General features: G+C 32.9%; 1 protein-coding gene and 1 non-coding gene across 2 annotated transcripts in view; both read right to left on the bottom strand.

The window, feature by feature from the left end:
* Positions 1 to 15,436, bottom strand: part of LOC134256521 (large ribosomal subunit protein uL4-like) — a 36,541-nt gene that overhangs the window by 14,122 nt on the left and 6,983 nt on the right. The window contains exons 2-4 of the mRNA XM_062739174.1: positions 7,878 to 8,046; positions 7,367 to 7,612; positions 2,932 to 3,056 (exon numbers count right to left, since the gene is read on the bottom strand). Of these exons, the coding sequence (XP_062595158.1) occupies positions 2,932 to 3,056; positions 7,367 to 7,612; positions 7,878 to 8,046 (540 nt within the window). The remainder of the gene's footprint in view (positions 1 to 2,931; positions 3,057 to 7,366; positions 7,613 to 7,877; positions 8,047 to 15,436) is intronic.
* Positions 7,261 to 7,332, bottom strand: LOC134256560 (small nucleolar RNA SNORD18). The gene has a single exon (XR_009989742.1). It is a non-coding gene; the product is annotated as a small nucleolar RNA SNORD18 (small nucleolar RNA).

The following is a 15,436-nucleotide window of genomic DNA, read 5'->3' as shown; positions in this document are numbered from 1 at the left end:
TAAAAATATCTGCCAAGTTCAGACTAATAATGCCTTAGTTGTGATCACAGGTAGTCAGAAACACGGACCAAAGGCAAATCATCATTAGCAGCTACATGAACCTACTATTTATTAGGAACTGCTAGTGTTGAAGATCATAATCAACTGACAGCATTAAGTCAACTCTTATTGACAAATTATTGGCCAAAAATTAAATTAGTATAAAACTGTGCATTCATGCATATGCAAGTAGGATTTATAGCCATTTGAAACTGGACCTGCTTTCAAGACTTATCATTTTAGTCAGCCATAAAATATAGATTAGATGCAGCATCCTAAGGCCAAAGTTTTTATTTTTTTTGGTTTACGATTTTTTGACACAAAAATATGCGTTGGGCGGTCGAAAAATAAAAATAAAAATAATTTGGAACCTTGACATATTTTTTTCTCCAGTAGCATTGAAATGTATGCAGATGCCTTGTTACTGTTCATGGTTTTCATTCTTCTGACTTTCAAGTCCATGTTTCCATAATAGACACATTGCAAGGGTAAAATTAAGTGAATCTGCTATTCTCTGGTCAACCTTTCCACATATGAAAAAGGTTTTGGAAACTCTGAAAGTCATGGACTGCTTTCACAACAAACTTTTACCTTAAGATATGTGTGTCCAGGGACCAATAATTTATTAACCAAGACCCAAAATTTAAGGAGACATATATCTCCATCAAAGAAATTTAGGGAGAAGTTTTGAAATTTAGGGAGATTTCTTGGAGCGTATGTGGCACACATTAATCGTTATAAAACTATTTCATTGTTTATGAATTACAAACATTTCAATAATTTTTCTGTATAAACATTGTATGTAAAATGATTTAATAAGAGAAAAAGAATCTTAAAAGAAATTTCCCCCAATTACAAGGTATATAAATATCTAGAAAAAATTAATAAAACAACATTGACATTAAATAAAATTTACTACTATGTGTACTACAAGTATTATTTAGAGAACTCAACAGGTTCTGTATCGTAGATACAAATTTGGGGGCAGACGAGTGCGAAAGCACGAGTCTCCGCCCCCAAATTTGTATCTACGATACAGAACCTGTCGAGTTCTCTAAATGATTTGTGACACGATCAATCAAAAATAGCTCCGCCCACTTTATAACTTTGCAGCGTCCAAACTTCCGCCAGAGTTCTGTAGATGAGGCCCCGACGGGGAGTACGAATCCGCAGTATATATATTTCCACGGAAAACGTAAAATTCGGTCAGATATGTTTTGACAATTTAAGGGGGTAGACGTAATCGAGTGATAGTCAGTCTTAATGGATAAATTGGAGGATTTAACCGTAATTGTTGGGATCTATTGTTATAATTGTAGATGGAGATTTATCATAATTTATTTCAGGGATCTTAAAATCCCGGTTTAACTAGATTTACAAAAACAGGATTTACAGAAAATTCTTCGATGGACTTTGATGTCACGGATTTTTATTTTCAAATTGAATTGCGACATTAAAATGAAGTGAAAGAGACGTGTGGCTGTCGTCAGCGAGAAGGATTTTTTCCGTGATAGCGAATTTTCCGTTTCGTGTGGATTGTTGAAAATTAGGTACAGAGGATGTTTTCCGTTATTGCGATTTTTCTTTTTACTTTCGATCGAAATTACGTGTAGATTCTGTGTGGAATAAGTTTTAAAAAGTGATTTAGAAATTTTGACATTCTACATTCTCAGGAAAATACCGGGTATTTGTTAAAAATTAATAATAGGAAAACATCAGTATTTATTATGTGTACGTGCTAGCTTTGCTAAATTGAATCAGATTTATTTTTAGACCGTGCTGTATTTTAGATACAGAATAGTTGGCAAATGCAATGCTGTAAACAAGGCTAATGCAGAACGGAAAGTAGCTCCGCCCACCACAGTCCCGTTCTGTATTGCTAATACAGAACAGTAAACTTCAAAGAAAAACACCGCTATCGTGTCACAATTAAAATGTAAAAGTTTCTTATCAGATAAATTGTTTATCAAACATTTTTTTTTTTCATTTCTTACATAGTAGCACAACCTTAAACTTCTAAAATTTCTCTTCTCATTAGATTTCCAGACTTCTCATTAGATTTCCAGACTTATGGCATAGTCATAATTTTGTTAATTTCTCTTCAAACTTTGTTTTAAATATAGAATTCATTTTCTAATAAAAGTTTTGACGCACTTCTGCATACCGATTGAACTACACTTATGTTTATCGGATCCGATGTGTGACTTCTTAAGAAATTAATAACTTCACAATTTAACAGTAAAAATATGTCTGTATTCACAGCATGAATTAATCATGTGACAATAAAAAGATCTAAAATCTTCTCCAACATCTTTGGCATGACATCGATAGCTGTCCAGCTGTTTTGCGTCTTGTGTATAACTTGTAACGATGGACTTTTTCATACCCGGAGGTGTAAAATCTAGAGGGGTTCCGACGGAGTATTCGATGCATTGGTCATTAATAGTACAGAAACAGTCTGTAAGCGAGTCGCCCCCTAGGTTGGTCCTTGTGCTGTCCCGCCATGTGGTTTGACAATCTGTGTTGTAAATTATAAAAACTGTCGTTTGGTCGAGAAAATTTCGGATTAAGAGAGTTTCTAAGTCAGACCAGTTTCTAAGTAGATCTTAGTGTCATTAAAGTCAGACACATTATTTTTATTTTTGTAAATAGGGAAAAATAGGGTCGGCGGAATCGTAAACCAAGAGAAAAAAAAACTTTGGCCTAAGCATGTTATTTAGTACAGCGCATAGATAGATGCAGCATCTATGTAACTCTGGTCCAGATTAAGTCGTAATTTTTGGGGAATGGAACTGCTCTTGAAATTTTAACCTGGGACACCTTAATCTTATGTAAAAGTGAACTAGAATATAATGTGTGTAGGGGATTTCATTCAATGTTTATTTATTTTACCTTCTGAATATCACTCCATGCTTTCAATCTTTTTAGGAGAGCGACAGCTTCCTTTGTCTTTTTGAACTCCTCTACTTTATCACTCACCACCAAGGGGACCTCTGGGATCTCCTCAATTCTGTGACCTACAAAAATACAGTGCTCAACAATGAATTTTTCTTCAAGTATTAGTAATAAGGCTACTTTTAATAACATTTTTATACTTGACCTGTCTTATATCTAGTAGCCTTGACCAGATTAGCTTTAAAACCACATTAGATTGTATTATAAAACAAATTTTTTCCCATCTTTTTACTCGCTACAAAAGGTAGTTTTTTTTTTACTCATTAGGAAGATTTACAATGACACTAGTGTGCACTTTTAATAAAGATAAATATTGTGAAGTCTTCTTGTGAACCAAGTCTTGCTGAAAAGGACCAGAACTGTCAGAAGAGCAGTGTTTTGAAATGGTTTCAAAGAAATTCCTTTTTTAGCAACCATGGGAATATCATGTAAAAATCAGAAACTGATACATATTTAAGTAAAGTCTATTTGTGTGTTAAGACTTATTAAAATTGAACCAAAAATTGGTATCAACATCTTTAATATGTATCACACTATCACATACTTATAATACGGCACTTTCATTATAACCCCTGCTTGAAAAGCGGGAGGGTATATAGTGATCAAGATGTCCGTCCATTACGCTTTGGGGTACCCATCTCTTATCCGCAACTCCTCTTATATCACTGAGTGAAATTTACTGAGACTTTCACAAAATCTTTGTTACCAAGTGCCATTGTACATTTCCTATCTTATTTTTTTCACCAGAAACATATTTCAGGTTTCCCATTCCCAATGTTTTATTGATACTATACTGTAGGGCTGGGACGATATATCAAGATATTGATATATCGAGATATATTTGAGGACGATACGCATATTGATACATATGAAGAAATATCTAATGATTTCTGTTTTTCTTTGTTAATTTACATTTGGGGTTTAACATTAGTGTTTCAGAATCGGAGGAAAAATACTATCGATTATCGAATCGAATCGGACGCACCATTTCGATTCATAATCGAAAATAATCGGACATTTCTCATGTTTTTTTTTTTAGATCATGAAAGGCCCAGTATTGTGTTGTTGATAAGAATTAACAACACGTAGGCCAATATTTCAGTTTTAATGAATCTGCTGATTTTCTATCATTATTAAAGGAAAGGATAATTACACTTGTTTTAATATCAAAGAAAAACAATATTAATAATATTTAATTATTAAACTGATATAAACTTAATAGACAATTGTTGTTTCATTTTTTAAATAACATCTATCATGTTTATAATTAAACTATTGAACAGTTTAAAATATTGATTAAAGTTTTCTTTATTTTTAAGAGATCATAATTTCATTAAAATTTTATTCCTATAGAAAAAGAAAAGAAACAAAACTTAGTTGTCTACCTTCAAAAATGTTCACATTTGAGTGGGTATATGCACAATAAAAATAACATACTAAAATCTTTTGAATTCTTTATATATAATAAAAATCAGTAGCTTTGTGTTTAACTTCTCACTGACCTCTTAATATTTAAACTCTAAAAAAAAAAAAAGTAACACACAAAATGCGAGTGGAAAGTAGAAAATATTGTTTCATGTGAGAACAGAGGAAATTCAGGTTAAAGGATGATTTTTGTGCTCTTATGGCTTTATTTCGTCCTTAATTCTTTTGCTGCCTGTGTGAATGATGTCTTGCATTAATGGAAGGGAATTTTATTTAGATTTATCAAATAATTATGACTTTCAAAGCATGTTTACGAATTATTCACTACTGACTCATTTAAATACTCTGTTTATTCAGACGACGATCGGGAACTTGTGTGCACATGCATGGAAGATGCATAAAAATAATCAAAGTATCATCTTTGTACAAAAGAAAAAAAGGTACACTACACGAAAAAAGATAATTTATATTAAGATTTAGCACTATATGTTTCAAGTAGCTATACATATAGCGACAATCGATTTTGCTGTTAAGCTATCGATTGTCGGCATCGCCAAGCTTCCAACGACGATTTTTCGATCGTCGGCGACTATCGCTGAATCACTATTTAACATATAAAATAAATAAGCTAAATATAAACATATATATACAGATATGAAATAAATAATAATGAACACCACTTCAGTAAAATATTTTTGTTTTACAACATATAAACAACTATTTTCAATAAATTATTATTTGTAAAGAAATAATTTGTTTATTTCATTGCAAAAAAAGATTTTGTAAGCAAATAAACATATCATGATACATATCGTATCGTGGCTCAAATATCGTGATACGTATCGATATAGAAAAAGTTGTATCGTCCCAGCCCTACTACACTGCAATTTTTTCAATGATATTGAAGGGTGCCTATCTCTTATCCGCAAATCCCCCTTTACTACTGAATAAAGAACTGACTCTTATATGGGTCTCCCAGAGCCAAACATGGACTTTGTCATTTTAATGATATATGAGGCAGGGGGTATCATATAGTGAGCTCTATGCTCAAAGTACTTCTAGTTTAATTCATTTTGTGTGGTTGTTTCTGGGAGTTCCCTTTCATATAATTATATTTCACTCTTAAACGTAAAATGCTTTCAACAATAAAAAGAGGTTTTTAGGTATGCATTCTTACCAAGATTTAGTTTGGAGTATTAATTATTGGCAATCCTGAATTCAACTTGCTCAGGTAGTGGCAATAAACTTTTTCGTGGTGTCATTTCACTTTTCTTGTTTCTAGTATAACATTGATGAATTACTTCTACATTACATCACTTTCTAGATCAGTTACTTTGGCACTGATTCTTTCCATTTGCTCTGGGAAAGGTAGCCCTGAGCTCTTGAATTCTTTCAATCAGTAGGGCTGTATCAATATATCAATTGTAGTCGGAAAATAGCGGATATTCAAGAATCATATCATATTGAAACTTAATTTCCAATACGTATTGGGCAGACATTTTTTCTTTTAATTCTGTGAAAATGATGGAAAATTCAATCACTAAAGATTATATTTAACTTTTTTGAATTAAAACTGACCAATAATTATATAATCATTACTGAAATAGCACATTTTATATAATTATTACAAAATACATACAGGTAACTTTCAATACCTCGAAGTGCGCGGGACCGATGAAAAACTTTGAGAGATCAAGAGTTCGAGTTTTCAAGAGTCCGGAATTTTCGGGGTTTATTTGACAGGTTTTAAAATTAGTCTTACCGGATGTAATGATTTTCATGCAGTGCTAACATTTCAAACGTGGTTTTTATAAAACAATGTTATGTTTTCTTATTTTAGATGAATGTTTATTAAACTGAGTAAAGCAAAAACTGTACATTGTCAGTTCATGTTTATTTATTTATTCTTTATCATACGCACATCATATACTTCGCATTCATTAAATGAATACATTTTACCAGCGTCGCCGCGGTGGTACATAGCATTGTGACTTTTCCAAACACGTGCATTGAACTAAGTTCTGTAAGTATTTGTCCAACAATAGTCGTTATATTGATGTTGAGGCTGTTTCTGAATTTTCATATTTCGTTAAACTTTGACACTGATTCGAAATAAAAATTAATTATGTGTGTCGTCTTGTAATCTGCAAACACAATTTTTCAGTTACACTGCGTTTTTAAATTATCGTAATACAGTCAATGATAATTATTTTAATAGCATATAGGCATCATAAGATTAATTATAAATCAATTATCACCTTGCAGTATTAGTGTCATCTGAATAAACATCCCGTTTCACGAGACCCACGTCTTCTGCCTGGGGCTTTTAAATGTCCAGGTAAAGTTGCTAATTAGGTAAATTTGTATACACATAGCCACTTCGAGGTATCGAGGGTAAATTTCAATAGAATATGCATAGCGGGACTGCATTTTGACTTCGAGGGATCAAGGGTTTCGTGAGATCAAGAGTTCGAGAAATCAAGAGTAAATTTGCTTAGTTATATAGGGGAAAAAATCGGAGACTCACTTCGAGCGATCAAGAACTTCGAGAGATGGAAGTTCGAGCCATCAAGAGTTACCTGTAGATAATCTTATTTTAACATGTTGATTTCACAGTCATTAAGTTTCCATTTGAAGTAATATTTGTAATGATTTTGAGGCATGAACTTTGAAATGGGGTTATAATACATTTAGTTTTTATGATGTTCATGCATTAAATGATTCTGTATGACTTTTTTGATGGACTTGATCAAGAATCCAATATAACGCATATCGCTTTAAAAAATATTGTACTGTATCGTATCAAAACTGCATTGAAATAAGCCAAATACAAAGATATTCAGTATCAGACTTTGCCATTTGTTTAAATCAGAGGATCTCAGAAACACGGACCAAAGGCAATCATCACATACTGATATTTGACACACATAAGGCAAATCATTTTTACCTTTAGACATAACAATAGCTGGAATTCCTGTGGCAGCTATGGCAGAGCAGATGGCATATCGTTTCTGGTTGACATTGATTCTTCTGTGCCAGCGTCTCCAGGTTCTAGTCGGGGCAAACATTCTACCACCTCGGCACATGTTTCCAAAGGCTCCCTGACCAGACCTGTGAGTACCACCTCCCCTCACACGAGGAATACGGGCCACAGCTCTTCCTGTTCCCCAAGACTCGGCAGATGTCTGGTGACCTATGTAAAATTTTATTTGCTTAGTAGTATGCCATTAACATCTGTAAATAATTTTTCCCCCCTCCAATTCCCATTATTTTTTTTCCCCTCCAATTCCCAGTCCTGGATTTTTTTCTATTTGTTAGAATTTGCAGTTTTAATATCATTTGTCAATTAATCTAAATTTCAAGAAAACAATAGGAGTAAGTACAAATATATTCAAATTTTACATCACACCCGTAAAGTTTGCCTCTTTTTTTAAAAATAATTTTTTCACATTTCCTACCTGCTTTTTCACTGACAGCATATGGCTGTCTGGCATTCTTCCTCATCTGAGAATGAACGAAGATAACAATGTCTGGTCTGATTGGGGCTCGGAACACTGCCGGCAGAGTGACATTGTTCTTAGTGGTCTCCCCTTTGTCTCCATAAACACTTATAAGTGGCCTTGCTGCCTGAAAAGATATCCTCATCATTATTCTTAAGATCCAAAAAAACAACAACACAAAATCAGACTCAATAGTTGGGATGTTCAGATAATAACAGTAAAATACGAAAGAAAACATGTTTTTAATTAACCGAATCTAATTTTGAAAATATGAAATGCAGCAAATTTAAAGTAACCCATATAGAATTTAATTTACCCATACTTTGTGTTCAATTATGTCAAAATTTGGATTGAGCACCACCCTACCCTACAAATGAATGTAGTAATGTACCTAATTTAAGTGCTTCTTTGAACCAGAAGCAGTTCTTGAATGGCTTCCACCAACGAGATTTGTTGTTTTTAAAATTGACTGCACTTAAAATGAAAGTAAAACAATTTACAGTCAACTCATACACAAACCGAGTCGTACACAAAAAGTCAACTCGTACGCAAATCAGAAGCCAACTCAAACTAATATCATTCGTACATAGGTTTTCCTATGTGATTTAAGGTATAGTTTTCCTCAGTGTACAAAAATTGAGGAGTCAACTCATACACAAAGGTTTTTCTTGTACATTTTAATCTATATTATGCCTCTAAATTTACCTATACCATATGTGCAGATGGATTTTTTTCCCAAAAGATTTTTGAATTTCCTGTTACTGTAAAACGAGAATATTTGGCGCACTACTAATTTTAGCGCCTTTGGCACAAGAGCCCCTGAACGCTAAAATTTATTGTGCGCAAATGGATTTCGAATTTTAAATATTTCAAAGCTTTTACGAGTATTTTTACATAAGTACATGTAAACAGGAACACACGATTACGTAATGTCGAAGGGTCGTTGGGTTTTATATACACACTAGCAGTGCACATGGTAGGAAGACAAAGTTCTGCCAAATTATAATTTCATTAAACTATTGTTACCCTGGTAGTTGTTATCCGATTCTTATCATTAGCACTTTCAGAGTTTGGCTTCTCGGCATATCAATCATCTATTGCCTCGAGGTAAACAATGCAATCAAGCATGGCAATTAATCTTGCACACAGGTTATGATTACCATTTATCCAAGAAACTTTCTTTCAACGCATGTATTGTTTTAATAAGAATTAAATGCGTAAATCCTCCATTTCTTTTATTTAATAAAATAAAAATAAAATGAATTATAACAATGTGCCACATCCATGTTATTGCAACACCAAGGTAAAGTTAACGATTGTTTACTTATATATGGGGGATTAACCAAAAAAGTCAAACACAGTGTGGATAAAAAGACAAAATATCACATTTTATATATTTAAATGACAAGCGCAAGCCCTAAAATTTATTTGCGCCAATGCATTCCCACTTGCATTTGCGCTAAATTTTCTCGTTTAACAGTATCAGATCTGAGGTGTCAACTCTTTACACATTTTTGTTATATAAATATTTATTTGATACATAAATGAGAAGTCCATTTTTTGATCCTGTGGATTTAATTTTATATCTTAAACGACATAATCAATTTGATTAAATTTGATTTCTAATCGTTAAATATAACCACAACAATATTGTAATACGTAAATTTTACATTTTACATTTTAAAAATAGTCTTACTTCATGCAAGTAATATATAGATATAAACATGATACATTTCAAAAGTTTAAAATTTTACGGCACCATAACATATAGTTTTATTTCCTATATAGCTTGTAACACAAGCTTTGATTGGTTACAAAGTCGGGTGTAAAATTCCGTACACCCAACTTCAGCCGGGGGTAAAAAACATGACGTCACAATGCATAGTTTCTCTATGATAAAAAGCAAATAATATGATGTCACTATATACATTGAAATATATAGTAAATCTTATATCGATAGCTTGATACACAGTTTTTTAAAGAATTATTTGGGTACAGTGGACCTTCAGATATCCGGACGCCAGATATCCGGACGCTTCACCTTCCGGACGATTTTTCTCGGGAACGGATTTTTTCAACGTTATTTTGACTCATTTATCCGGAATTCCGCGTTCCGTATCCGGACGGCTCTCTTTTACTACAAAATGTATTTTTACGTTATAAATTGGTTCATTTATCCGGACGGTAAATTTTAATTTGTACTTCCATTCTTGTCAACATTCACGCCTGAACTGAGTGATAATTGTTATCAAAACACTGGCCGGATTGATTGTTTTTACAAGACGATCACCTGTGACCTGTTATGAATGACTTACGATGATTAGTCCACAGATTAAGCATGCTAAGTGGATATGGTCATAATATACGAGAGATCGATACACAAATGAAAATAAACAATTAACTGTGTTGGTAACAAAAAACAATTTTCTATTCAGTTATTTGTTATCTGCGAGATATTTATAATTTTAGTACAGAGCTGGTTTTAAATATTTTTCTATTTATAGACGGGACGACATACATGTAGTTTCATAATCTCGTTGTCTACACATGTGCACATAGCGTAATTTTCTTCTGAAGATTAGTGGCAGTTATCATCGAAAAAAACCTAACACATTCAATCAAATTTGAATAATTTTGGACAATCAATGATTTCGCTTGGGATGATCACTGCGTGAATTTTTATTATGTCAGATTTAGTGTGGATGAGTGTTCAAATTAAAATTAGACTCGATATTGACAGCTCACTTGGGTATAATCAAAGAATTCGCTTGGCTATGTTCATCAATTTATAGGAAGTAGAAAGTAAAAACTAAACTGGGTAATGAAAATTCTGCCCATATAAGCAGCGTTATATCCAATGTTTGTCATTCTGTCCAGCTACAACCATGTCTACACCACCGGCAATGAGAGCGCGAGTCGGCATTTAGTTTTTAGCTATAAAAATATTTATTATATTTGAAAAAAGTGTAAAAGTAGTGCTGATGTATACTAAAGATATAGTGTTTAAAAAAATAAATCATTTCTATTTGATAGCATTGAAGTATATATAAGAGTTACAATACAAATACGGTACACATGGAAGAGAAATCAATAGAATTCAGATATCCGGACGCTTCACTTATCCGGACAATTTGCCTGGGAACCAAAGCGTCCGGATAAATGAGGCGCCACTGTACATAGGAAATAAATTCATTATCCAGGTCCAATCAAGGGTAATTTACCCCGGGTTGTATTCCATACACCCTTCAGCCTCAGGGTGTATGGAATAAAACCCAGGGTAAATCCCCGTACACCCTTGATTGAACCTGGATAACTAATAATATATATCGAGTAGATAAGTAAATGCGATCGAAATAGATCGTAAGATTTTAATGGTGTATCGTATCCAATTTCCATAAACACTGATAAAACTATCAAATTTAAAAAAGGGGTACTACTAAACGGAGTATGCTAGAGTACAATAGAGTACTTCAGAGTATGCTAGAAAAATCTAGTAGTGAGACGATCCACCAGTGCACAGTATTCACTTTGACAATCTACGGATCGATTCATCTAATTAGTATCACGATACCTGACTACACTTTTTTTTTAATTTCCAAAAATGTCTGGACTTTAGAATTCGAAATTTTTAGTCCTTTAGACTGTATCATCAAGATGTTTCAACAAACAGAAATAAAGTACAAACATCTTGGTGATAAGAATTCAAAATATAAGCGTCAAAATGGCGTCAGACACGCCCGATTATGTTTTATTAACAAAACCCAATGGCAGTAACTCGGGTGTAAATTGAGTCAAGAAACTTGAATTCACAGTTCATTTGTTGAATTAGTTTATATTCATACACTGTTTATGTTCCATGTTCTAAAAAAATATCTAGTTTTATTTGGTTATAAATGTATCGTGATATGTATTGTATTGCACCTAAGGTATCGTGATATGTTTCGGATCGGCTAAGTTCAGTACTGTCCCAGCCCTAGAAAAATTGTGTATTTTAATATAATTAGACTGTTTATTTATGTAATTATACTTGATTAAACAGTATTATAAAATAACATTGCAACATTTGTGGAAAATATTTGTACTTTTAGCGAATTTTTGACAAGAAAGCAACATTCATGATTCAATCCATTGAATGTTATTAACATCCTGATCCTGATTACTATTTTGTTTCAGACTTATCAATTTCAGCTAAATCTTGTCTGTCAAAAATTAAATTAATTGCATTACATAAACTTTAATATTTTTCACATTAACAATGAAACATTTGAAGTTAAATTAGATCGAGATCGGGATCAAACGATAAACCCGTAACCTGAAATCAAAAATTAAAATAACTTCTAAAATAAGGAACACATAGACATTTTAATTAAAATATATGTTTATTTTGTTAAACTAATGTAGAAAACATAAAAAAAGCAATTTAATTGCATTAAGGCCATAATAAATAAATTCCTAGATTCTCATCCGCATCTTTTTAAAAATCGAGGCGGGCGGGCGGCTTTTATTTTATATTTCTTATTTTTTCAATTTTGCAGATTTTTTATTGACCTGGTCAATCAGTGTAATTTTATCTACAATACCAGAATAAAAGTCATAGTAAAGGTTCAATTATCTCTTACTTCACATCATCACCAATCTTTTTCAACCAATGACCCTTGTTTAAAATATATACGCATGTATTATTATTACAGCAATTACCATCTTTTCAGCTGTCAAAATCATCTTGACTTTCGAGGGATTTAAAACGAAAGTAGAATGGTAAATGAATACCGATCCCTCTCAGAATTAAGACGAAGAAAAACAGAAATAAAAAAAATCGAGGCGGGGGCATAAAATCGGGGCGGGCGGGGATGAGAATCTAGGAATATTTTTATTATGGCCTAAATTATAAAATTTTACTAGCGTACTCTAAAGAACTCTATCGTACCAGCATACTCTGTTTAGCATGTTTAGTAGGACCGTTAGAAATTTTTTTAAAAAACTTAGTTTTACTGCAGGATAAACGTCTCTCACACCATGTTGAAGTTTAAAGAAGGGAGGAATTTGGACCAAATAAGGAGCGTATCGTAATAAGTGCTTGTCGCAGATTTAAGAAACCACCGTGCTTGTGTTGGTTTAACAATAATTGTTTGAATTCCTTAGACCTAACAAGGGAAGTTATTAAAATGTTAAACCATTATATAAAGTATTTATGAAATAATTTCAAAAACACTTCTCTTCGTCCTTATTTTATTTTTTTTTCTAGATTATACACTATTCATATGACAAGAGGCCCATGGGCCTTGTAGGTCACCTGAGCATCATGCAACAACTTTCCAGTGATTGAATTTGGTTCATAGCCAGATGCTATGGAATTCACAGTTTTATATTTTATAATTGTTATATACTTAACAATTGCTTAGTTTGGTTACTTAATACTCATAGGCAAGGTAGGGGAACAAAAAATGCATTTCAACTAATCAGTAATATTCAGCAATAAAGTGCCACGCCACAGCATGATACGCCCGTCAAAAAATTACACAATTATCTTTAACAGTTTAGAGTGCAAGAAAATCATGTCAACCTTGATTCTAAGACTTCCATGATTTTTTCCATTTTTAAAAAAAATATTTCTTTATCCATCCCCTGTGCTGTAGGCATAATTATAACAAATATTACATAACTGATAGATTTCTATACTGTTTGTGTTAGACTTTGTCAAATGTCGGCCATCATAATAAACAATATCAAATTAGTCTTAACAACTTAATCTATGCGAAATAAATTTTGAAAAGAAAGGCTGGCCATCAAATGACATATGCTATAAACTGACCAGCAGTTCTTCTGTCTAATCCCCAAAGGATACAGATAAGGCAGAGCTTGATCATATAGCCTTCCTACATTGAACTCATTAATTAATCTTTGACTGGATGCTTGTCTACTCATTACTCCCTAAATATTAATGGATCTGCACTTTTTATCCTAAAACACTTTTAAAACATATAAAATACTCCATGATTTCTTTTTAGATTTAATGCCAGACAGGTTTTATATTTAATTCATATGGACAAGTAGGCATGCTGATTCAACCCCACCCCTTAAAATTAGTTTTTAATTAATTAATATTATATAATATCAGATTATTTGTTTATTATGCAATATCAAATAAGTTTTAATTACTTTTCATCAAATTCATTTTAAAACTTAGGCTAGCCAACAAGAGCTATTTTTAATCTAACAGCTAGGTTGGCTGTCCATTTGCCCAATACTCAAGGGATATAGATAACACCAATGCTCTACTAGTAACCTCCTCACACTAAACTCATTAATTTCTCTCTAATTTGACATGCAACTTTCTGCTATCAAAATTCTTCTTGATCAGTGCTTGATAATTATGCCCATGGGACAAACTGAATTCCTCTCATTAACATTGACATTTGTTAAAGATTGCTGTAAAGTATATGATGAAAAAAATAAGTTTTTACTTGATTTAATACTTTTTAATAAGGATACAACTCTATTTTTTACATTTCTAGGATTATGAAATTTAAAAAACTTAGTTTTTTAAAAAAATTCACTAAAATTAAAGGTCACAGTGACCTTGAAATAGGTCGCGACACACCTTCTACCTAAGATGTATACTTTTGCCAAGTTTGATAGCTCTAGGTCTAATAGTTTTATAGTTATGAGCCGGACAGGATTTTTCCATATTTGGCCATAGCATCTTTATTAAAGGTCAGAGCGACCTACTTTTTGTGCGCGACACACCGTCTACCCAAGAAGTATCAGTTGACAAAGTTTGATAATCCTAGGCCTAATAGTATTGAAGTTATGAGCCGGACACGAATGGACAGACGGACGGACGGACATGAAGCCTATAACATAATACGTCCCGTCTTAAGACGGGCGTATAATAATCAGTAGTGCCCCTACCACACATGAACCCTTGACCCTAGGTCCACACATTGCACAATTTTTGAAAAGGTACCCTTGCTTATCAATAATATTTGATTAATACAAACGAGCAGATTTCAAACAATTAATTCATTTTCAGTATACAATTAGAGTCTCCCCCCCCCCCCTCTATGGTACCCCTAACCATGGGGCCTTGAAATTCACAATTCTGGAAGAAGGGCTCTTGCTCATCATAACTATGTAAGTAGTTCATCTGCTTAATACCCAGGAGCAGAGAAGTAAATTTTCAAAGAATTCATGTATTTTCACTATACAATACAGCCCCGCCCTAACTCCAGAACCTATGACCCTTCCATGAAATTCACAATTTTGGAAGAGACACTCTTGATTTTTATAACTACGTACTTAATTAGTTTATTTAATACCCAGGAGCAGAGAAGATGATTTTCAAAGAATTCATGTATTTTCACTATATAATCAATAGAGCCCCGTCCTAACACCAGAACCCCTGACCCTGGGGCCATAAAATTCACAATTTTGGTAGAGGCACTCTTGCTTATCATTACTATGTACTTAGTTAATTTATTGCCCTGGAGCAGAGAAGATTTTCAAAGAATGCATGT

This window comes from Saccostrea cucullata, unplaced genomic scaffold (genome assembly GCF_032062105.1).
Source record: "Saccostrea cucullata isolate Sc308-1 unplaced genomic scaffold, CSIRO_AGI_Scuc_v1 ctg90, whole genome shotgun sequence".
NCBI classification, from domain to species: Eukaryota; Metazoa; Mollusca; class Bivalvia; order Ostreida; family Ostreidae; genus Saccostrea; species Saccostrea cuccullata.
The sequence above is the reverse complement of the archived record's forward strand: the minus strand, read 5'-3'. Positions and strand labels throughout refer to the sequence as shown.